At 38.1% G+C, this 24,194-nt stretch overlaps 1 protein-coding gene across 5 annotated transcripts in view; it reads right to left on the reverse strand.

Annotated features, from left to right (window-relative positions):
• LRRIQ1 (leucine rich repeats and IQ motif containing 1) overlaps positions 1 to 24,194 on the reverse strand; it is a 131,070-nt gene that overhangs the window by 71,949 nt on the left and 34,927 nt on the right. For all 5 annotated transcript variants that reach the window (XR_006104252.1, XM_042470285.1, XM_042470286.1 and 2 more), the window contains exons 14-17: positions 17,652 to 17,725; positions 16,234 to 16,327; positions 9,822 to 10,004; positions 2,729 to 3,202 (exon numbers count right to left, since the gene is read on the reverse strand). Coding sequence is in view for 4 of the 5 variants with exons in the window: in XM_042470285.1 (XP_042326219.1) it covers positions 2,729 to 3,202; positions 9,822 to 10,004; positions 16,234 to 16,327; positions 17,652 to 17,725 (825 nt within the window). In the remaining variant the exon portion in view is untranslated. The remainder of the gene's footprint in view (positions 1 to 2,728; positions 3,203 to 9,821; positions 10,005 to 16,233; positions 16,328 to 17,651; positions 17,726 to 24,194) is intronic.

Below are 24,194 nucleotides of genomic sequence, written 5' to 3' on the forward strand. Positions count from 1 at the left end.
CCAGATAGATATACTCAATCACCTGGCAGGAACGTAGCCAAGGGGGGGGGGTTCTTGGGGTCCGCCCCCCTTCTATTAGAAAAATGAATGGTGTGTGCTGCTGCGCCACCGCACCCAAGCCCATTATAATGGTGGCACTTAGTCTGGACCCCCCCCCCTTCCCCAAAATCCTGGCTATGTCCCTGCACCTGGAGGTCTCCTATTCATGGGGTTGCCATAAACTGAAGTCAACTTGATGGCAGTTAGCAAACAACTTAGTAAACAAACCCTCTCCCTAGAAAGAGATACTTGTTAAAAAAGAATGGAGTTTCACGTTCAAACATGTATAATCACAAGTATACACATATACATATATATGTGCTGAACTACTTATACAGTATTTAGGGAAGGGCAAGGGTATGAGGAATAAATGAAAAATATTTTCTTACATTTGGAGGTTAAGGTTTTCCAAGATTATTTCATTTGACATTGTTATACTATTTGAGCAAGTGAGACCTGAACTACTATTTTTTCTCCTGTGGATGTATTACATTCAAAACAGTGTCAAGCAAGAAGGTAAAAAGAACAATATCTATTTGTCTGAAAACATCACTTTCTCAAGCAGCACTAACTCCTATACTTTTGTATAAGAAAACATGTGGAGTATATGAATATAGTTTGACCACAAAGCTCACCATAATGGTACAAGACATTACCAGAAACATAACAAAGAAGGCAGTCATAAAGACAAGCAAAGCCCTTTAGATTGTGGAGTAAGAGAATGACTAACAGCAGCACACTACAGTACTCTTATTATGTTATACTATTCAGATCTGCTCAGAAAAACTCCTTTTTCTAAAAACTGATGGGATTTGTGGTATCAGCACAGGTTTACCATATACAGCTTTCCCTTATTTATTATATACAATAATCTAAGATTTATTATATTTTTGTTAAAAATGCTTTGTATCAAATACACTAAATGCAAAATATTGTGTGTGTATGGTATTTTGTACTTTTGTATTTTCCCCCACTCCAATGGTGACAGAGTAGTAAAATTTCTCGAAACTACTTAAGCACAAATATCATGCCATGGTTGCATCGACTAGAAAGCAATGGGCATCTCTAACTTTTATGAACTTTTGACACCGAGCTCATCTGGACATATCCCTTGTAATGCAGAACAGGGCCAAATGGAAAAATTCAACACAGAATTGCTTTTCTCAGCAGAAACCGAAGGGGGCAGTTCCCTCCCTCTTTCCACATCAAAACCAGTTCTGAGTGTTGTAAAGATGTTTGGAGTTAATTCCCCCAAGAGGGAAAGGGACTCTACTATAATGGCAGGCAAGCATTATGGTGATGGATGCTGGCTGTTAAACAATAGTCTTTTGCTCAGAAATACTTAAAACTGTCATGTTTGCTTTAAACCTTTGTGTTTGGCAGATCCTATAATATAGTTTGTCATCTGTCTCTAGCATCCAGCCACAGGGTTACCAATGCATTCCCTTGCAACCTAAGGTGTGGTAATGCACTGCTCATCATGTGGTAGAGGCAGAAAGCAGAGACTCTCTAGTGTTAGTCACAAAATCTGAAGTTGAAAAGCAGCCACAACTTTAATTTTATGTTTTATATTTTTACAGTATATATTTTATGTTATATTTTAATTTTCTTGAAAATGTTGCCAGTCCTGACAGCAATATGCAATTTAACTAGCATTCGACAACTATAAAACTAACGTTGTGAAAGAACTGGAAAGAGGTTGCTTTCATGGAAATTATAAAAAAAATATGAAATAGCATATATGGAATAGCATACATGGAATAGCACAAACATATAGTTAATCATAATTCCTATTCAAAGTTTCAAAGTTTAGACTTCTGATTTATAGATAGACAGATACTATGTATATCTGTTTGCTACTATATGACACAGAAAACTACATTTAAAAGCTATGGAGATGCTTTGGTTTATCTTCGCATTTTTCTGAGATAAAGGTTAAACAACTTGGTATCATATCTCAGGTATACTGTGTGTCTATGTATAACTAGCTCTACAGTTTCTGGAAGTCCTTACAACAGCACTTGGTTGATGAGCCATCCATATAACTATCATACTCAAAGCTGGCCTTTGAAACACCATTGTGTAATGTCAATTACACAGGATACAGGATAAATAGCTGTTTCCACAGAGGAGTGAGAATGCAGAAAGGCTGACCTATTTTAAGTTCATTGTGTGTAAATCACAAAGTTGAGCTTGAAACAGGTATATGTGACATCACTTGTGCCCTGACTGCATTAAGACTCCACAGTGTTTCATAATATACCGTATATATTCATCTATAAGTCTAAAAAATTATGCCCAAAAATTGGCCCCAAAATCCCAGGTTGACTTATTTACATGCCACTATGGAAACGTGACAGCAGCTCTTTCAGATTTCCCCATGCCGTGCAGTGAGGAGTTTAGCAAGAAAGAGCCAAGCAGAAACAGTCCTGGGTGATTGATTGATCTTGCTGTTTATTTAAGAGTCCCCCTCCCGCCTGTGCATCTGGCTGAAATGAAAGCTGAAAAGATGAAGAAAAGCCTCAGTGGGAATAGCTCTTGCCATAAGCACACATACACACACTGAAAGAGCCTCCAAGTTTTACTCTCGACCTAATCATGGGTCATGACAAAACCCATAATTTTGGCCCCAAATCCTGACCTTGACTTAGAGGTTGACTTATAGTTGAGTATATACTCTGGAGCTTACTTTTGTGAGTTGCCAAAATGCTGAGGATAATTTTCTTGATTACTTGCTGTGATTTGCTTGTTGAATTTGTTTTTCTTCGGACTGATTAATGCACTCTTATCTTTGTTTTTCCCACTGTGGTTAAGGAAGTATTGAGCATTTTTATTCTTTTGCTGGTATCCTTGATTCTTTCTCATCTCAGGCAGAGTTATGAAGGAGTTAACAGATGCAGCTTGAGTGTGTCCAGACGTAATCCATCTTTCAAGAGTATCCAACGAATCCAGCTTATTTTCTTTTACACCATTGATAAAATTATTTTTTTCTATGATGTCAACAGCTTCTCGGTTCAAGTGACCTGTCTGTTCTTCTGTTTCCACTGCTTTAGTTGTGTTTAGAACTCCATACTCATGTGCAAATCGGTGTTCACTACTAAGCTTCATCAGCTTCTCAGAATACCAACACTGGAGTTGTACAGCGTCTGCAGAGAATCCTTCTCTATAGGATAATTGAGGAGGGGAGGACAATCAGTCTTAAAACAATGAGTCAAATTTTAAAAAATAATATAAGAAAAGAAATGTGTTCAGATAATAAATTTGTTAATATAACAAATATATAAAATAAGTTTCTGTTATACATCCTGTGTATATATTGCACACACATGCACACACAAACATTGTTGCATCATAAGCTACAGCGATAGGCCCATCTGCAAACTCACCTCTGTTTCTAGCTCATGGTGACTTTTAGCCATGTTGCCACAAGATGAGGCAGCAATGTGAAAGATTAGAAGTATACAAAAGAGCTGTACTGGAGCAGGCTTTGATACTTGATTACACAAAAAGCTGCAGTTACAATTCAAGATAAACTGGTCACACACCAACTAAATCATTTTTCTAACAGGATCATGTGACACATTTTTCTTTTAGTCAGAGATTACCGTTATAACCAGAAACACTAAACCTAAACCTGATAAACTTCACTGATTTGAGTTTTCTAAAGGAAATATACCGAACACTCTCTCTAATACAAATCACAGTATTGATTCTATAATACTGGTAGATAAAAGTTAATGTACTTGGATTTTCACTATGTATAAGGACTATTTTACCAAAATGATTGGAACACTGTCTCTTTCTTTCTTTTAAAAAAAAATCATGTCTAAATTTGGTTGTTTGGGGATTATCTTTTGTTCTTTGCACCCTTGGCTGGCCTTAATGATACAGTCTTACCATCTCTGTTTGCACCTCCACCATACATCTACTTCTTATTACATTGTGACTTATTTAATTTAGTATTTTTCAATTTAGAAAGAATCTTTGATGTGAACTAGATTGTTTTAAATTAAGTATTGTAATGGAGTAATGTGAACAATTTTAAATTTATGGTAAATAGAGTTGTCCCTTCCCTTCTGCGGGGGATCCAGTTTGGACCCCCTGTGTAAGGGGAAAAACGCGGATGCTCAAGCCCCATTTAAATGAATGGGGCTCGTGTCTGTGGCAGTGTGGTGGCGGCGCGCGAAGTGCACGCCACAGGAGCGCGCACCATTGTTTTCTTCCAGCAGGCGTCTCCCTTCCTTCTGGCATGGCTCCCAGCATATGCTGGAATCTGCATAAAACATGCCCACGTATAATGCGGGTGCACTGTACTATTTGCTATATTGTGTTTTTTGACTTCCAACATGTCACATGAATAGTTTTCTGAAGTAATGTTACACAGATGATAACATTTTAGAATAGCTTCTTTAAAAGTTAATATTATACCAAGAAAGGTAAAGACTGTGACAAATAAATATTATAGAAGTATTTGTAATTCTATATAAATTGATATGTGTCACAGTAGCATTGTTGCGTCACTCTTGTTTGGAAAAGGCCTTTAAACACCATAAAGAGTTTTAATGTTTATACTTCTTCAGTTATATTTCCTTTTATAAGCTTTTATGTCATTTTCATCTGTTTAAACTATGACTGTTTAAAAGGGTTTCAACATCCATTAGTGTCTTCTATTTCCAGGCATCTGTACAAGACCCTGTTGAAAGCGAAAACATTGAAACGGAAGTGCATTTTAGTGTAGCTACTTACAACTAAGTGTCAAAAGATTAACTGACAGACATTTATTAGAACTGAGTAATTAATTTTTTAAAAGCACATAATTCTTAAACATAAGTAGACACAGTGAATTTGAAAGCAAAAACAACAGACAATTTCACTGAGCAGCTCCGGTGTATGAAACATGGATTAGAAAGCCTAGCAATGATTACCTCTGGCAGCTTACATTTGAGGTCATACCTACAGGGCCTCATAATTTAGCGAGATGTCAAACAGACTAGAGGTTGACTTAGTTTTGCACTGTTCTTTAGGGATGTTAAAATTAAGATTGCAATCCTATGAGACCAAATCCCACTTTATATTGTGAGGGCTTATTCTGAGTAAATATAAAGAGAACCATTTTGTATGCCATTTCATTTGCAGACTACATGTAGAGGTTTGTGTATGACATTTAGAGAATATTCAGTGGTAGAGTTCATGCTTTGCATGTAAGATAGGAGTGTGAAACACTGTACCCTAAGACCACTGAAGCGCCAATGACTGTAAATGATACTAACTTGAATAATTTTCTGTCAAGACAGTTTTCTATATTCTTCTATGTTCATCCTAATTGAGGATTAAACCCAATGTTATGCTAGTATTGCAGCACCAATGCCATTGAACATCCTTTTTTTTCCTTCCACCCTGTGGCTACTGAAGCTACCCGTAAACTGTCTCTGTAAACTAGAATGACTCTCTGCCATATGAAGCAGTGTTTTGGGGATGCAGACAGAGAGCCAGGCTGAAGGGGAGCATTCATGTCAGATTCTGCTCTTGTGCCTGTGGCATCCTATGCTGGACTTTGCCTTAATTGTGTAGCAGAGGGCAGCTCTTAGTCTTCCTTCTTTTCTTTTTAAACTGACTATATATACTCAACTATATATATAAGTCAAAGACAGGTTTTGGGGTCAAAATTATGGATTTTGCCATGACCTAATTGAGGCTTTTTGCTTCAGCATTTCAGCCTTTGTTTCAGCATTCACTTCCCAGACAGCAGCAGTAGGGCAGGAGAAGAGTTCTGAGCCAGTACAGATGGCCCTTTAAGATGCCCTCGTCATGTCCTAGGGTTGCCTCGGGGTGGCACTTCCAGATGCCCCTCAACCCTAACACGTGATGAGGGCGTCAAAATGGCGGCGCCCGGTACACATGGGTGCCGTCATTGTAACACAAGTGCCGTGCGGCGCTTGCGTAACGAGCATGCCAGTGGCACACTTGTTACGCTGCAGCTGCGGAATAAGAAAAACCCACTTTGCATGGGTTCTTTTTACTCTGCAGGGAAGCCGCACGGTTTGGCGGACGCAGCCTCCCTGCAGAGAGAAAACAGGCCCCGGTGGGGCACCATTTTTAGGCGCTATGTACCATGCCTCTGTTTGTTTAACAGCAATCAGTCACCCAGGACTCTTTCTGCTTGGCTCAAGAGAAAAAAACTGCTGTCCCCATGGCAAGGGGGAATCTGACAGAGCTGCTATCATATTACCATACAGACCTGTAAATACGTCAACATGGAATCTGGGAGTCAATTTTGGGGGATAAATTTTTTGACTTATACATGAGTATATATGTTATATTGAAAGTAACAAAATTTTACAAAATGCAACAGAACAAAAAGCATTTAAAACCTCACAGCATTCCTTACCAAAATATGTAATACTGTTGGTTTTCTTTATTGTGAATAATGTGAAATCAGATACATATTTACTCAGAAGCAAGTCCTACTGGGGCTTTTCTCCACAAAAATGGATATAGGATTGCAGCACCAATTTTTCATAGTTAGCTTCATTGATATCTTTTCAGAAGCAATTTAGATACATAGGGCCTGTACAGACCGGCCCGAAAGGCCGGCGTGTGGGCAGAGTCATGGCATTGTGTCCGTATGCTTGATGCCATGACCCATGGTGCCATTTTGGCGTGCACCCATTTACACGGTGCGCACCATGAGGATGCCACTGTGAGGCAGCACCCAAACAGTGCAGCGCGGATGACGCATCATAACGCCATACCGCGGCACTTATGACGCTCCAGAGAGATGCTTGGGACAGCTTTTTTTTGCTCCCTCCAGGGAGCGGATTGGTGCTGCTGAGTGTGGTTGCTGAAGCACCGATCCAGGGCAAAAAGGGGCGGCTGCATGCCGCCCATCTGTATAGCCCCATAGTAAAAACAAAATACAAATAAAATTAGCTTGGTCAAATATCTGTAGCAATTACAAAAATGCACATTTCTCCCCATTTCTGAGATTAAAATACTTCTCTACATTTTCACAATGAAATTTAGTTGAATAAATGTTTGCATTCCCTTAAAAAACAGATACAAGTAAAATAGTTTATCTAGCAGTGGTTAGTGACATTAAACACATTTGGGATCACAAGAACACCTCTGTCCTAGAACTGCACAGCTATTTTCAAATTACCTGACTGCCATTTGAGACAACACCTTCCTTTCTAAAATACTGATTCTTCCCTTTACAAGAAAGATGGACAGGTTTGATGGATCCATCTTTCACTGCTGTAAATTTGTGTGAATTTTCTTTAGAAAACAGTTATGTGCATATTCAGTCTCCACTTGCAAAATGCCAGTTTTAAATCCTGGATGTTGCTGTAAGTTGCTTTTTCCTTAGTGGTGTATTGATGGTGGTGGCAGTGGTGGGGCAAATGAAGGCACACCACCTAAATCATAATTCTGCCCCCTTCATGAATATACCTTCTGTTAAAGTTCTAGTAATGATCCAATTGTTCTGCCCCCATTTTACTTTACCCCACCCCATTAAAAAATGCTAGCTACACTCTGAGTGTCCTCCTTCTACCTCCTATGATGCCAATAAGAAATAGATTCTATTCATTTCGAATTGGGGAAAAAAGCATGCTTTCCTACTGAAACAAGATCCAAATGCATTTTACACCTTGTTGTACATGACAACTCTTGCTTTCACAGGCTTCTGGACCTGGCATAAACTTCCACAGGCATAAAAATGTTTTATTTTTATATTGCTGCTAGGTTGTTGCACTACTGAAATTCAGCACCATACCACTGAAACTGAAGGTAGATGCTCAAAGTGTGTGTGCATACAAAAACTGTGTGTTATTCACCTCTTCTTTATAATAATACAGTGGGCCCTTGGTATATGCGGGGGATCCGCATATGCCAAAATCCACGTATGCTCAAGTCTCATTTGTCCCTCCCCTCCCCTCCCTCCCTCCCCTTCCCGCTTACCTGCTCCATCACTGCGCCGCCACCTCCCGCATCCTCGTCACATCCGTGGTTTAAGGGCCGGGGGCAGCTTGGAGGCCCAGAGGCCTCCAGGCTGCCCCCAGCCCTTCTTCCGCAGCAGCGGGGAGGAGGATGGGGTCAAGGCCCAGAGGCCTCCAGGCTGCAGCGGGCCCTTTTTCTGTGGCGGTGGTGAGGAAAACGGGGCTTAGCTTCATCCTCCCCCTCTACCGCCGCGGTTCAAGGGCCGGGGGAAGCTTGGAGGTCAAGAGGCCTCCAGGCTGCCTCCGGCCCTTGAACCGCAGTGGCAGAGGAGGAGGCGGAAGCATGGCGACGGAGCAGGTAAGCAGGGAGGGAGGGAGGGAGGGAGGGAGGGAGGGAAAGAGGAGGGGAGGAGAGGGACTTTTGTCCCCAATGGCAGTGCGCGTGTACGCACGCCGCCATTGGGGACAATTTCCCCGGATTTTCCATGCGCGTATGATCAGATCCGTGCATGGCAAATCCACGTATAAGGAGGGCCGACTGTACTTTAGAATAAAAAGGGAGCACTATTATAAAAAATGGCGAAATAATTTAAGCAATAGTTTAGATAAATACTGTAGTGCTTATTTTATGTTTTATAACACAGTGCATCTGCATCATACGTGGGTGCACCATATGCAGCTTTCAGCATATTCTGAAAGTTGTGCACCAGAAGGGGCAATATCTTCAATAGGGCTCAAGCATATACGGTATTTCAATGGGGCTCGAGAATACGTGGTATTTTCCTTACGCAGTTGGAGTCTGGAATGGATCCCCCATGTAAGGGAAGGGCGCACTGTACATATCTTTGCAGATATTACTGATATATGTGTTGGTGGGAGCAGATGGAAGGGGATTTAATAATGCAGTTTCACACTGCTTTAATCGCCATGCTCAATGTTATGGAATTCTGAGATTTATAGTTTTGTTAGATATTTAGCCTTCTCTGTCAAAGAGGTCTGGCACCACAACAAACTACAAATCCCAGGATTCCATAGGATGGAACCATGGCAGTTAGTGCAGTGTCAAACAGCATTATTTCTGCAATGCAGATGAGGCCTTCGCATTGCTTAGCCAAAATCCCATCTGCATTTGATGATTCTCACCTCTCTTGAGCTGACTGGGGACATGTGGGAAGGCTGCAAGGGTGATGGGGAAGTCAACTGCACCAGAATATTTATTTCTGCTGATGCATATGAAAGGATTCATACTATAAACACTTCACACTTACCGAGGACCACAAATACGTGAAAACCATTGATAAGAAGTATTTTCATATACACACATCCCTGCAAGACTGGACAATATCCTTGCAGTGTAAAGTAATTACAAGGATCACAGTGTTTCATCAAAACCAACAATTATTACAGTTATTTCCTTTTAGAAATGTGTGATGCATAATATAAATTAATCTTCTATAATAATGATTCATAATACTGGTGTATGTTGAGTGAAAAAGTAAAAAAGACAGTAGATGGGGAAAAAAGAAAATTTGGACAGAGAAAACAAATTATGTTACATATATGTTTTTATTCCTTCAGTGCAGAAAGAAAAGATTGAATTCATGAAATGTTGACAAAGAACAGCATCCATTGGTAAATTTTGAGATTCCATAAGGCTTTTGAAAGTGTCACAAGGCATGAATTAACGAAATCAAAGGGGGGAAAAATAATGTGGCTAGTTAAAGACTTTTTCATTTATGAACATCACACTATATTAGAGTAGTATGTAGTCTCAGAACACAGAGAAGAAATCACATATAATAAATAGGAAAAATGAATTCTTGGAAACATATTAAAGATACTTACATCAACCTAGTGGTGGCCTTTTTGTTAACTATCTCAATTTCTTGAATTTGAGCCTGACAAAATGCTGCAAAGCTTCCTAGCTGTGTTCTTTGTTTAGTTCTTTCATCTGGGATTTCTGCATCAGGATTTACATTTTCATCATTAAGTATTTTCAAATGAGGGAGAAATCTGAGCAAGGAACACCTTTTTAAAAAGATAAAAGACGTTATATTCCTGTGAATGAATATATATATATATATATATATATATATATATAGAGAGAGAGAGAGAGAGAGAGGAGTTTGGAGAGCCTTGTTGATCTGGGAAGAAACAATACATACATTACTTTTCCAAGCATATGCTTCTCAGAAGGCTGAAACCCACCAGATTTGACCCACATGTGTAAAGGTATTCCTCCCTTTCTTGGCTATGCAAAATAAAGGAATTCCATGTGTTCACAAAGATTGCTTTTCTGCTGCCAGGCCAGCAAGGATATCCTATACATCACTACTCTTCTGAATTACTCTCTACTATTTTTGTTTTTTCTTATATTTGTTAGAAATATATCATATTATTAAGAAAGATAAATTATCTTTCAGTTGTATTCAACTATTTAAAAATGTGCAAGACAAAAGTGAGCTTTATTTGATTACTGGATCCTTTGAAACAACCGGGGAAACTGAACAGGGGACTGAAGAAGAAGGAAGAATCATGAATATTGTCACAGAGTTATGCTGGAATTCTAATGTAATTCCACTGATGAGAAAAAGCCCTGGATCTAATTTTAAAAAATATATTAAAATAAATTTATTTGTCTGTAGGAAGCAGTTCTCTTTTCACACTGGGTCCCATGTACTATATGACTCCTTAAATATAAATAGAAGTTGTAGGTCTTCAAGCCAATTTCCATGGCAAATTAAAATTTCATTAGATTTAAGCACAATTTGGCCACAGATAAGTACTTTCAAGTTGCATTGATTTAAATGAAAAGACACACTGAACTCTTCCCAATGGAAAACAATGGACTTAGGTACACTTGATTTTGGCTGGATAGTCTTTGCTTCAGTAAGTATCAACAAAACTCTAGTTACATAATTATAATAGGTGGGAACAATTAAACATAGCTGTACTACCGCATTACAAGTACAAAAATGTGAAATGGAGGTACTAACTGAATAGTCCTGAAACAGCAGTGTAGAGTTCTTACAGACAATGCTGAACAATGATATAATGAAAAGGTGCCATATCAAGTTGATTAATGTTGGAAAGTATGGTTTTTTTAGAGCCATGGGATCTTAACACTAGTTTTTCCAGCTGGGTTTCTCCTGGTGACGGCTGAGTCAATATTTCATTTAGTGAAAACTTCCTGGTGAACATTCTGTCACTTAAGAGGTCCTATTAATCATTACTGCAATGAAACACATTCCCCCTAGGAGTGCTCAAACTGATCCAAGGGTTTAATTTCTAAAAAGTGATTTCTTAGTACTTCAGCTTCTTCAGTGTTATCACTGGCTGGACATGAAAGTAGGAAACCGATTAAGAAATTTTACAACTAATTCCTTTGTTGGTATCAAGGGGTTATACAAAGTTCATTGAAGCATATTGCCTGAAGTTATAGTCAATGCTGAATTCAACAAATCAACAAATCTAAACTTTATAATATTAAACATGAAAGCTCAATTGGTCAAACAGCACTTTTGTGGCTTAAGAATGACAAGGATGATAATGGGACTTAGGGTTACAATATAATGCAAATTGCATTCATGTGAGAAAGTATTCTACAGCCCTGTATAGACTGGCCTTTAAGCACATCCTGGTGACGTGCTAGGGTTGCCTTGGAGCGCCTCTTACAGACACCCCTTAACCCTAGCACGTCATCAGGACGCCTCAGCGGCACGCTCAGCTATGACATCGCAGCTGTGCTGCGTCCAAATGGCACAGCACAGCTATGATGTCATCATGCTGCTGCCAGCACTTTCTGGCATCTCAGGTACGCTGTAAAAAGGAACCACTTCTGCATTCTTCTTTCTTGCTGCGCAGCAGCGTAGCACAATTTGGTTGCTGCAGCGCTGCTGTGGAGCAAGAAGAGGCACCTCCCCGGCGCCTCTTTTTGCCGCTCTGTACCGCGCCTACATCACTGTGCCAGTCACCTGAAAAACCTGTTGGAATCAATTGTTCACATAAACTAACCAAGATCAGTACAGAAGAAAGCAACTACTGGGGCAAACCAGCAATGGAAGTTTTAAATCCCACAACAGAAATGTGCATTTCCCACATAGGTCAGAAACAGATAGGCCAAAAGGTGTGGTTGGTGGCTTTGGGGGTGTGGCATGCAGATGACACATGCCCCCAATGCAGCCAGAAGCCACTCTGAGGCTACCTAAGATGGCCCAAGGCTGCCAGCAAAAGGAGTGGGAAACATCTGCTCCTTGCCAGTGGCCCGTTTGGGACCATGCTAATGGCCAGCTTTTATAGTGGGCTGTGCAGTTGCCACAGTCCCCAGCTGATTGTGGGCTGGTTGTGGCCAGAGGCTGCTCCAAGCTGCCAGTCTGCTTCGACCCTGAGATTGCCTTCATGCCTCATACTACTTCAGATTACACCAACTTTCAGCATAAAATAAAGATTAAAAATCAAAGAAAGAAAAGGCATTGCTATTACCAAAAAATATAAAAAACCCAACAATAGTGTTGTTGTTGTTTATTTATACAGCACTGTAAGCTTTGATACAAACTTTTGATAGTGTTTTGATAGAAAAAAGGCAAATAGAATAAATGGGAGGCCACTTAGTTGAGGAGACATGCTAACAGAAAATAAAGTGAAGGCTACACGACCTAATGACTATGCTGTTTCCGTAATTTGAAAGATAATGTGAATAGCCACCAATACAAAGAAAGAGAGTAAAAGTATGAACCACATATTAGGAGATAATCGTGTGGTATATTACAACAAAGATATGACATCAGACTGAATAAGTTCAGGTTTAGTCAGATAATAAATAAAGGAAAATACTTGTGTGTCTGTAGAAGTCATAACTCATTGAGACATCATGTTACATCATGTTAGATGTATCAAATAGTGATCTAGTATTTTTGGTTGTTGTCCAAGTTGCACTGGCCAGTCTGAAGTTAACATTCCAAAGGGGTCTTCCTTGAGGAATAAATGGGGATCTGCCACAATTCATCAAGACACTGGGGTAGATGTTTTAGTGTCTGTCACCATGTTTTACTAACAACCCACATGTAGTGGCCAGTTTCAAGTTAAAATTCCAAACAAAGGGGTTTCTAGGAGCTGTAATTAACAGGAATTTTTTTTAAAATGCTAGAAAACAGGAGGTCTCTCCCTCTGCCCTCCCTGCTTCTCTAAAACAACAGTTCCCAAGACTCCTGAACCAGGGCAAAAGGCATGGAAATAGGAAAATATTAAGGTCCTACTACTAGATTTCTTACAGGTTTTTTTTAAAGGTTAAGAAAATAGGAGATGACTCTAGATTAGTACTGCTGATAAGACTCTTGAGGTTAAAAGTGTGTGGTTGAGGAAGGAGTGGGAAAGCAGGATGCTGCATGGACCCCTTTGGGGGAATTAGTTATGGCAGCATGGGGTACTTTTCAGGTAGTTTGTCCTAAAAATCCTCAAAAACCTAACTGACTTACATGAGAACTAATAAAAAATGGTGGATTCATAGACTACAGCAGAAGAGGTAAAAAATTATGTCAACATCACAGAGAGAAGTGAAAGTATAATTGATCAACTCCTCCACTAATGAAAATAAATGAAAATAAATAATGTTTTTAAACTAGGGGAAAGTAGATACAGGTTAAACAAACACACACACTCTAACTATGAAGATAGTTCAACAATCGAACAAGCAGCTTAGAAAAATTGTGAAATCTTAGAAAGTTGCTACACAGTAAACTTGCAGAATGATGCTTGCTTACATATAAAGGACAATCCAATACATATCCTGAAAGTACCTGACTAAGTGACAGGGGAACTGTGAGCTTTACAGTGAAGCAGTGGATAAAACTATTCAAAAAGTGGGGAGAGGGGAGGTATCAACAACTTCCAGATGATGTAAAGACAAAAAGATTAGGGGAAAAATACAAACAGCTAAGCCATTCTTTGGTAAATGTGAAGTCATAGGGACGACTTAGAGGAGTCAGGACTGAATTTGCCAAAGCTGAAAAGCAGAAATAAAACATGAACAACGTTTTAACAAAAACATGATGAGACATTTACTTTCAAGAAGAAGAACATCCAAATCTATAACAAATGAAGGGGAGACTTACAAATGAAGTGAGAAGGTACTCATAAAATGAAATATATTAGTGTAAGATGAAGATACCGAAGAAGAAGAGGGGAAAAACTTTTGGAAGAAGTTATTACAGTCTGACTATGTATGAACACATACATGTCACTGACAGGAAGCCAGGAAATATTTTTCAAAGAGAGCAAGCATACTTATTTCCACAATCCACTAACCCCTTGACCTTCTCCCATGTATGAAACAGCAACTAGTGAGAAAAATGAACACCTTCCTTTTATATGGACATTTTACTTGTGTGTCAACATTTTGCAAATCTGTCAATAATGTCATACTACATTAATGGTCAGAATCATCCAGAAATATTTTTTACTGGTATTGTATCAGCTTTGAACAATAACTCTGGCCTGTTTTATGCAAACACTGAATATCTTTCATAAATATAAATAGACACTTGTTTCCCAAAAAGCCAAAAATATTGGGAAAGTTCAAAACTGAACAACACATATTATAGCAACGTGGAATGTAAGAAGCATGAATCGAAAGCTAAACACAGTAAAATAAGAATTGGAATGTATAAACATTGAAAATGTGGAATGAGTGAACTAAAGTGGACAGGAATGGGACATTTTTGAGAGATCATTACACAGTGCTTTACTTGGGAAATGAAAATCTAAGAAGAAACCAGGTGGCATTAAGAGCAAGGAGATACACAACAAAAACGGTCAAAGGATATAATGCAAAGTCTGACTGAATGATGTAAGTAAGATTTCAGGAAAAACTCATCAGTATAATCATAATCCAAGTTTATGCTCCAACTACAGAAACATAATAAGAAGAAATCGAAAGATTCTATGTTGGAGTCCAGGAGTAAATTGATCAAACACTGAGATGGGGTATGTTGACAATCATATGCAATTGAAATGCAAAGCTAGGAAACAGAACGGAATCAGATTGTAGGAAAACTTGCCCTAGGATGTAGAAATGAAACAGAAGAGAAATTGAAAAATACTAGCATCCTTTACCAGCATCTTTGGTAGACTGGAATCACTTTGTTACTTCAGAAACATAAAATGTATTTTATACATAATATGAACTTTATCATGTTAGATGTTTAAAACTATGGTTCAGTTAGATAATAGTTACAAAATGAATTTCCTTTTTAATATCTTTACTTTTTCTTACAAATGGAGCTTACTAGGTTTAAACTGTGAGGGGCCTTCTTCAGTTTTGCTAAACCATTAGCAAAAGAAAGAAGAAACCATTAACATTAGTAAAACAGGGAAAGTTTTCTTGCTCCTCTAATTTTACACAGTGTTAAGCATACACAACATATTCACTTCCAGAAAAAGAGCTGAGAAAAATGATATCAAGATGAGGAATTGCGATTAGCAAATACAGTACATTGTTTTACATAGACAACTTTCTATTACAGTTTTTAGGAATAATTTTGAGGTAGTAAATATATGAACACCTGGTTTTGTAAAAAAAAAAAAATCATTCATTCACCAAGAAAGAAAATATTCTATAATCCATTTTTTCCAATGTTCAATTTTTCTAAGAGAAAAGGGCTTTGGAAAATAACAGTGTTTCCCTCATTTTTTCCTAATTTTTCACAGGCCCTCACATAAAAAACATAAAGAATCCACCTGACTTCTTTTCTGTGAATATCACTGCTGTAACCAAGCACAGAATTGCAGAACCAAGTGGGAAAGGAGGGAGGACCTTCCTTGCACTGCACCCCCTGTGTACTCAAAACTGTCTCTTCGGGACTGAAAAGTGTTTTGAATTTGACTTTTTAGTGGTACAGAGGGCTGTGATGTAAGTAAACAAAATTCAAGAGGTTCTGCCAACAGAGTTTTACATTTAGAGTACAGCCTTCTGAGAAAAGATTTACTACAAGAGAATATTGTGGTTTCACCCTCAAATTCCCCTCTCAAATTCCTTTTTTTAGAGCCATAACCACTTGGATAGATTATTGAAAGAGAAGAGAGAAAAGGATGAGGATAGTGAAATAGTTCTGCTAAGTAATTTCCAATATTATTCGTTTCAGTTAAAAATATAGCTGCCCATCCTGTCACTGTGAGTTTAGGAAGATGAACTTGATCTCAGCCACACAGTATCATATAACTCAGCCAAAGTGATTAAGTCTCTTTTTCTTTATCTGCTTACCTCCAGTTCTCTTCTTGAAGAAGTGGGTTTCCAAATATGGATAATTCTCTTAAACTATCGCAACCATTAAGCCAATGAAAAATGCTCTTAAGATCTACATTTTTAGGGAAAAGATAAAATAAATGGAAACACTTATATTATTTCAACTATGATCACAAAAGAATGCATTCAAGTAGTTGTCAGATTAGTAAAAATTAACTAAGTCAAAATTTCTCTCTTTATCCATATTTTAAAGTGTATCTAAGGCACTATGAACTGAACACACAAACATCAATTCATTCCAACCTCTCCTAATCATTTCAGCATTATGTTTCCCAAATGTTGGGTGGTGCTAAATACTAATTTTGATAACATTTATACACACATTATATCATACCATGCAACTTTTCCCTCTCTTTTCTTTTGATCTGCCTGAATTCCACTTTTGCATGAATGGTAAAGGATAAGCCATTTTTCTTTAACAGATACTAACAGATGTTTGATTAGTCTTTTTTCTTGACTGAGGAAAACTGCCATTCATCAAGCCCTAACATTTCATGGCTTACTACACGAAGCCCTGGTACTGCACTAATAGACAACTTCAAATATATAACTACAGTTAGCATTATTATGGCACAAAACAATTTGGGGGCATATTGACTTATTAACAGAATGTAATATTTAGAACAATTTGCTTTAGAAAGACACAAAGGAGTAAATGTTATTAAATATGCAATGGTGTCCCAAGATGAACTATTAGTTATGACAAACTACACAATATTAACTGCCCTTGACCCATGATTAAAGGATTAGGAAAAGCAATGGTGTAGCTACTAGTCTTGGTAAAATGAAAGCATTACTCCCAAATTTTTCCCAGGATGTTGAAAAGTTGGAATGTGTCCAAATGGAGGGCAACTAAAATGGTGAAGGGTCTAGAAACCATGCCCTATGAGGAGCAACTTAGGGAGCTGGGTATATTTAGCCAGGAGAAGAGAAGGTTAAGAAGTATATGATAGCCCTATTTAAACATTTGAATGGATGTCATACTGAGGATACAGCAAGTTTGTTTTCTGCTGCATGCTTACGCCTCACCCCCATGCCACCCACAAAGTGGCTTTTAGTGCTGGTCTGTACTGGACCTTAATTAAAAATAGGATTTACTGTTCAAACCAACTTCAAATGTGGTATCATATCCAGTTTAACAATGAACTTGGATTAAAATAGACTAACATTGATGTAAAACCCAACCTTGATTAAGGCTAGTAGGGACTTACAACAACAACAAAACCCCTAAATGTTTTAACCTTCCTTTTGTATATGTGCTAACAATATTCGTTTAACAAAATTGCATTTTACATATATTTACATTTTGCAACACAGCTTTAAAAACTCATGAGAATTCAAAACTACTACCACACCCATTTGCCTTTTAAACTTACCTAACAAGCAGTTGTTGCTGATATCTAGCTTTTCCAAAGACACACACGAAAAAAGAGGGGCAACCTCAGTCAAACTAGAAGAAAAACAACCAATATTTTATATGTGTCAAAAGAATCTTATTACTGAAAGCACAAGCATAAAAGAAGCCACTTGTCATTTGATAGCAAACAGACTGTCTGTTAGCTATCCAAGGTGCTAGAAGAAAGCTGTGATTGTTTTTATTTTATTAAGCAGGTGTTTACGGCTCTTTGTGTGATACTGTAAGAATAATGAGGCAAACATTATTACAAGAAGTTTGGCCTCTTCATTATTCCTTCCAGTCTCTGTGTTACTCTTGGGGTAGGAAGAACAATGCCAACGATTTCCTACCCATTTAGCGGGCTAGAGCCCTCTTATCTGGGTTGCAGGAACAAACAAGACAAACTATGATTATGTGGAACCTAGATGCATTCTATGCTGCTTTCATTTGCCCCATGACCCTGATTTCTTCAAAAGATGTATGCCCTTCTGACAAAAAGACAAAAAGAAGAACATTTAGCTCTCTTTTAACCTAGTGACATTGTGAGTCTCCTCAAGACATACTGAATTGCCATCAGAAAAGTTTAGCAGAGGGTTCCTCTGCCTTTTCCTGCCTTGCTCTTTCAGTGGTTGCAAATTACAGAAAGATCCCATTAATTTGACAGCAGTTCCACTCTTTTATTAGTTCTTCTTGCTTATGAGGCTTGCTTGAGACCACACACTTATGTATGTATATAGTATGTTAATCTAGCTTTTGCACATATAAAATCTGAGTTCTACTTTTCAACCAATTCCACTTTCTGATAGTCCTCTGGTCCCTATCTAGTCAGATAAGCAGGAGATTCCTGTATTAGTAAACAAAAAACAAAACAAAACCCTCAAAACAGAATCCTACCCAGAGAACTATGAAACTGTAGATATGTGAGTCCTTGTGCCATCCTGTTTTTTTTTTAAAAAAAAAAACCTATATTTAACTCAAGTAGCACCAGAAGGAGTCAGAAAGAGATTTCTACATTACATATGCTTAAACACATAACAACATAGCCTTTTGGCCTTTCTGTTTTCAAAATGTCAATTATATTCAAATATTCAGTTTGTCAGCTGCTACTGTATGAGTGAATGGCTTTCTTGATTTTACTATTATCTTCCAGGAAGATCCTTGTTTGTTCTTATGAAGCAGGGCTCTAGGAAGTAGTTTTATGAACAAGTAAAGTTCATTTTATGAACTAAGATTCATTTAAAGATAATGCATGATTAGCTAATGAAACTATAATTTCAAATATAGGAAGCCTGGAAGCTGCTTAATAGCAACTCAGACTTGTATTCATCTAGCCAACTCTAACTGGTCATGCCTTTCCTAATATCTCATTGTTTTAAATGAAAAATGCCAGGGACTGTACCTGGTATGCTGCACATACAGTGCATCTATTATCTTGATTTTCCAGGAATTACATCAACCTGAGTGCTGGTTTCCTTTTGAGCACTTCATTTTTTACACTTTAGAATGTTTAATTAAATGATCAGAAACATAGCTGTGTTAGTCTGGAATATCAGTATGCAAAGGAATCTTTAAGTGGGCATGGGGCAGAGTCGGGGTGTAGCGTCCTCATGATGCACGCCCGACTCCACACCCCAGGGCATCCTGACACAGTGTGTGACGCAACATGGTGCACAGTGTCATGGTGCCATATAGCTGTGGCAACACAGCTATGGCACCCTTGAAAGGCCGGACTCAGGCCGTAGTGTGAGGTTGCCGCGGCCTCAATCTGTCTAGGAAAGGGGCGGAGTCGCACCGCCCCTTATGGGCTGTATATACAGTACAGCCCCTAACAGTGCAAAAAAGTTGTGTCAGAAGTTTTCATAGACTTCATCTAAATCATAACTTGGTTACATTTGAGGAAGCAGACCAAGTCTATGAAAGTTTATGCTACATATTTGTTAAATATGGTCATATGTAACTGTGAACCTCTTTAAGTACATACAGTAAATAGATCTTTGGCATATGAGGGAAGCAGCACCAAATTGTTCAGTTCATAGCTTCACAAATGTTCTATATTTCCTTACAAACAAATGAAGAAACAAATTCATTGTTATCCTGCACCCTTCTAGAGATGGCAAGATACAAATGTAGAGGTGGAGGATGATAATGTTTTTTAAATGGCAGCAATCTGCCTATGACTGGCCTACAATGATCAAATTAAGCTCTATTCCCACATGCATATTCAGGGTTCAGGATTTCAGGCCTGTAGCTTTGCAATTTTAGGAAGAAGTGTTAGCAGCAATCGTTTCCAACAAATTGTTAAACATGTTCAAGAAGAAATAGGTAGCAGCAAATAAATATTACCAAATACTCTCATTATGAAAAGTTGGAATTTCTACCATCCTATATTACAGGTGTTAGTTTATTTAGAAAACTTTGGCACTAGATATGTTGGACTATGGTTTTAGGAAATGTTTTGGATGAAAAAAAATGTTTTGACAACTGCACTGTTAATTTCTTGAAATCTCTAAAACAATGAGTATGGTCTGCAAAGTAAAACCATGGGCACAAACAACAGAAAAGTAACTTTTGTCAAACAGTTTTCCACTCTATAATTCATCATATGTTGCTTGTTACTTTTGGCATTTGGGGTACTGTATTCCAGACAATGGGATGCCTTACTTAGTTTTCAGATCTAAAATTCTCTCTATACTCTACTGCTGAAAATCACATTTGAGTCTGTCATTCTATATCTTCCTTTTCACTGGCGGTCTTTGTCTTTTTTTTATTCGTTTTTCTTTTTTTCAGAAAATTCAAACCAGAAAGACAAAGGACATTACAGAAAACTTAATACCACTTGACCTTGTCCCACTAGCCCTGGGCATTAAAAGGATATAAATTACAAAGACGACACAAAAAGCAAAAGACATTTTTTCCAAGTTCCAATAGCTTCTCTTTTCTGGTATCATTTAAAGGCAAAAGAGTCAGAAAAGCACAATAGACACAGTCCTCAATAAGTATATTAAGAAAATAAAATGGAAACAAACTAGAAGTGAAAGGTATGCAGAACAGGAAAACAACAGTCCAGTCAGTACACTAAAATAAAGACACTAAATATACACTGTAGGACAAATCCAACATTACCTAGCATAGACACAATGAAACCAAGTGGACTTAAGTTAGGTGTGACTCAGGTGCAAAACACATGGCAGAAATAACCCACTTTGAGACTGCTTTAAGGCCCCAGTCTTAATGGTAGGGAATTCTGGGAACTATAGTTTTGTGAGACATTTAGCCTTCTCTATCAGGGAACTGTGGTGCCACAATAAACTACAGTTCCCAGGATTCACTAACACTGAGTCAGGGCAGTTAAAGTGGTCTCAAACCGGATTACTTATGCAGTTTGTTTTGGATGTCTCTCAATCATTTTAATAGATTGGATTAATAGATTTAGTCCTTTTCCCCTTAAATAGTTATTGCTTTTCTGTTTGATACAGATATAGATGCTAACAGGGTTTTTTTCACCTGCAGACCAGCAAAAAACAAAACAAAAACAAAACCCTAATATTATGCTGTTCATTATTCACAATGGACTTGAAAGGCAAATATTTTTATAGCCTTAATTTAGAGCTGGAACAAACCAGCGACTAGGGGGTAACATTTATACGCCGCATGGCCACAAGACCTCTTGAAGCCAGCCGGCTGTCCACATGGCAGCTGGTTGCAAGATGCTCCTGAGCCAGAGTATACACTGCATGCCACCAGAGCGCCTTAAAAGCCAGCTTCCAGCCACGGCTTGGGTGGAAAGCTGGCTTTTAGCCACTCCTTTTTCAGGAGGTTTGAAGGCAGCTTGGAGCTGTGGCATGTAGTTGCTGCTGCCCCAATCTGCCTTCAGAAGGGGCAGCTCCAAGCTGTCCCTTCCGGGGAGTCAGTTCCACCCCTTAGTTAACCTATTCAGGTGAGTAAATGCAAAAGGCATTTTCAAGTCTCCTGACCCTGCACATATTACACATGACCACTTTTTTCCAAATAAGAAATAAAATTCTGATCACTTGGAAGAGGAGAAGATTGTTGGATGCCCCCTGAAACAGCATCTGAATACAACCCCTCCTCAGAGATGTTTTCTATTTTTATATATATATAAAGTCATTTTAGCCAAGTTTTTTTAACTTGTATCCTTTGGGGTCCAGTGGGGCCTGAGAACTTCCATCTTTATAAAGGCAATGTAGCAGCTATGTATATTACCTAAGCACAGATGAGCAACTGCTCAAGGCTTGTCATGATTCAAGCAATGGAGCCATTGGTGACAAGAGGCAAAACTACAGTTGTGCTTATTCAGAGAGAAAGAAACAAAGAGAAAATGTGATACAGATCCCAGGAAATCTTGCCAACTAATACACCAAGCCCAGGGAATTCAGAGGCAAGGAGCTAAGCTAGCCTCTTTGGATAGCACTAGCAATGAAACAAGCAAGATGCTGAACCAGGAATTACACCCTTCATATTTACTGTCTTTACAGTATTAGAATCCAGGAACAATTCTGATGACTTCCATTTTTGTGTCTCAGGGTTTTTGCCAAATAGGTAGTCAAACCATACAGACAAATATTTTACCTCCTGTAAGTCACTTCTCTTGGTCCTTGAGGTATTACTTTGTGAGAGGGCTGGAGTCTCAAAAATTCTGAATCTAGGACATGAGGGATTCTAGTTCTGAATACAATGAGACATATTTGTCCCCTGTGGCAGTTTCTGGTGTTAAAAAATAAGAAATAATCTTTTGCCTACAGATGCCCTACTCTTCCCTCTTCAAAGCCTTCATCTTGCAGTGTCACAGATTCTAATGAAGCACTGCATTGACCCTTCAGTTGTTTCAAGAGACAACTGTCCCTACCCTTCATGTTTCTAATTCCTCTCCCTTCCATTTTGTGCTCATACGTACTTCTATGCCTTTTTTTCAAATTACTTTCTTCCTTTTTCAGTACCCACTATAGTTAATTAGCTTTAAACAAGATTTTTAAACCATGATTAGAAATGGGGTTCATACGCTTGTCTGAAAGCTGCTAATAGTTTGTGTTCAACTCTGAGCATACATACAGTAACACTAAACAGGGTTAGAGCTAAAAAAAATTACAAAACCCAAATGACTCACAAGAGAGAAGAGGGGAAGGAAACTGAAAATATGCAAGCTGAAGGGAATGTGAAATTCTAGATAATGACATTTTAAAAATACTGATGATGAATTCCTAAAAAAGAAAACAGACTGCATATTATAAATATATGATACATACAGAAATCTGAAAAATGTATCTGTTTGGATAGAAATATTATATATATATATATATATATATATATTTTCTATCCAAACAGATACATTTAGAAATGAACCCCATTTCTAATCATGGTTTCATTCATTCCTCCTTTTTTTTTCATTCCTCCCTTTTTTTAACAATAGCAGTGAGCCAGAAGGACAAGTTGTTGAGATTTTTGCATTTAACACACATTCATGTCTGAATTGCTTAGAAAAACAGAAGGTGCCCATCCGTAGTTTGCAACTAAAATCTTTACAAGTCATTCATGTTTACCTTTAAAATTAATTGGTCCTATTACAAACTAAAGATGAAGACCTGTTAGCATTTATCACTTGCAAACTAGGTTTTCCTACTTGAACATTTACTCTTAAGGAATATATTGATTCACAATCCTAACATTCATAGGGGCTTCCTGCAAATCAACAAAAGGGAAATGACACTCAGTGCACACTCTCATGAAGAAATCACACAACTGCATCAATGTGAGGATAAAAGCAAAGGAACAACTTTTCTTTCAACAGCTTACTTCATTACATGCAATCCTTCTGTATAGAACAACCAATTACTTATGCCACAGCAAAGGCATATGGAGTTGCTTAGAACATGGCCATATTGGTAAAGAAACTATAAATACCAACTGCTGAAGTACTACATTTTTACTGCTTTAATCATCTATTCTGCTGATACTGTCAGCCACTCTAGCTATATTTACAGTCACACCTATCCACTTGGTCCTCATCCTCACTTCTGCTCAAGTGATTTATGTTAAAGATGCTGACACATAGAGCAGAGGTGCAGGAAACTTTTGCTACTAGAAATGTCAGCCAGATATCTACTCAGCTATTACAACAGTGTTTCCTTCCACACAACAGGAAGAATTTCACCAGCTGTTAAATGCAATACACAGTCATGGGAGCAGGGAAAGAAACACAGCAGGGACAAACCTATATGAACAGACTCCCATCAGTGGAAGAGCAAATGCTCTGTATGTAGAAGTTTCCAGGCTCAGTTCCTTGTACTTGCCATTTAAAACAGTTTGGAAAAGATATTTGCAAGAGAGCTATTTCCAGACAGAGTAGACCAAACTCTGTTAGATGAATCAATGGTATGATTTAATTAGGCACTATGTTGTGAAGTTGAAAAAAATCAGGAGAAAGTAGATAGAACAAATAAGAAAATCTCAAGAAAGGGAGGGGGAAAAGAAATTTGAGATAAAATGAATACTATTAACCTGAAGC

Source organism: Sceloporus undulatus, chromosome 5 (genome assembly GCF_019175285.1).
Source record: "Sceloporus undulatus isolate JIND9_A2432 ecotype Alabama chromosome 5, SceUnd_v1.1, whole genome shotgun sequence".
In the NCBI taxonomy this organism is placed as follows: Eukaryota; Metazoa; Chordata; class Lepidosauria; order Squamata; family Phrynosomatidae; genus Sceloporus; species Sceloporus undulatus.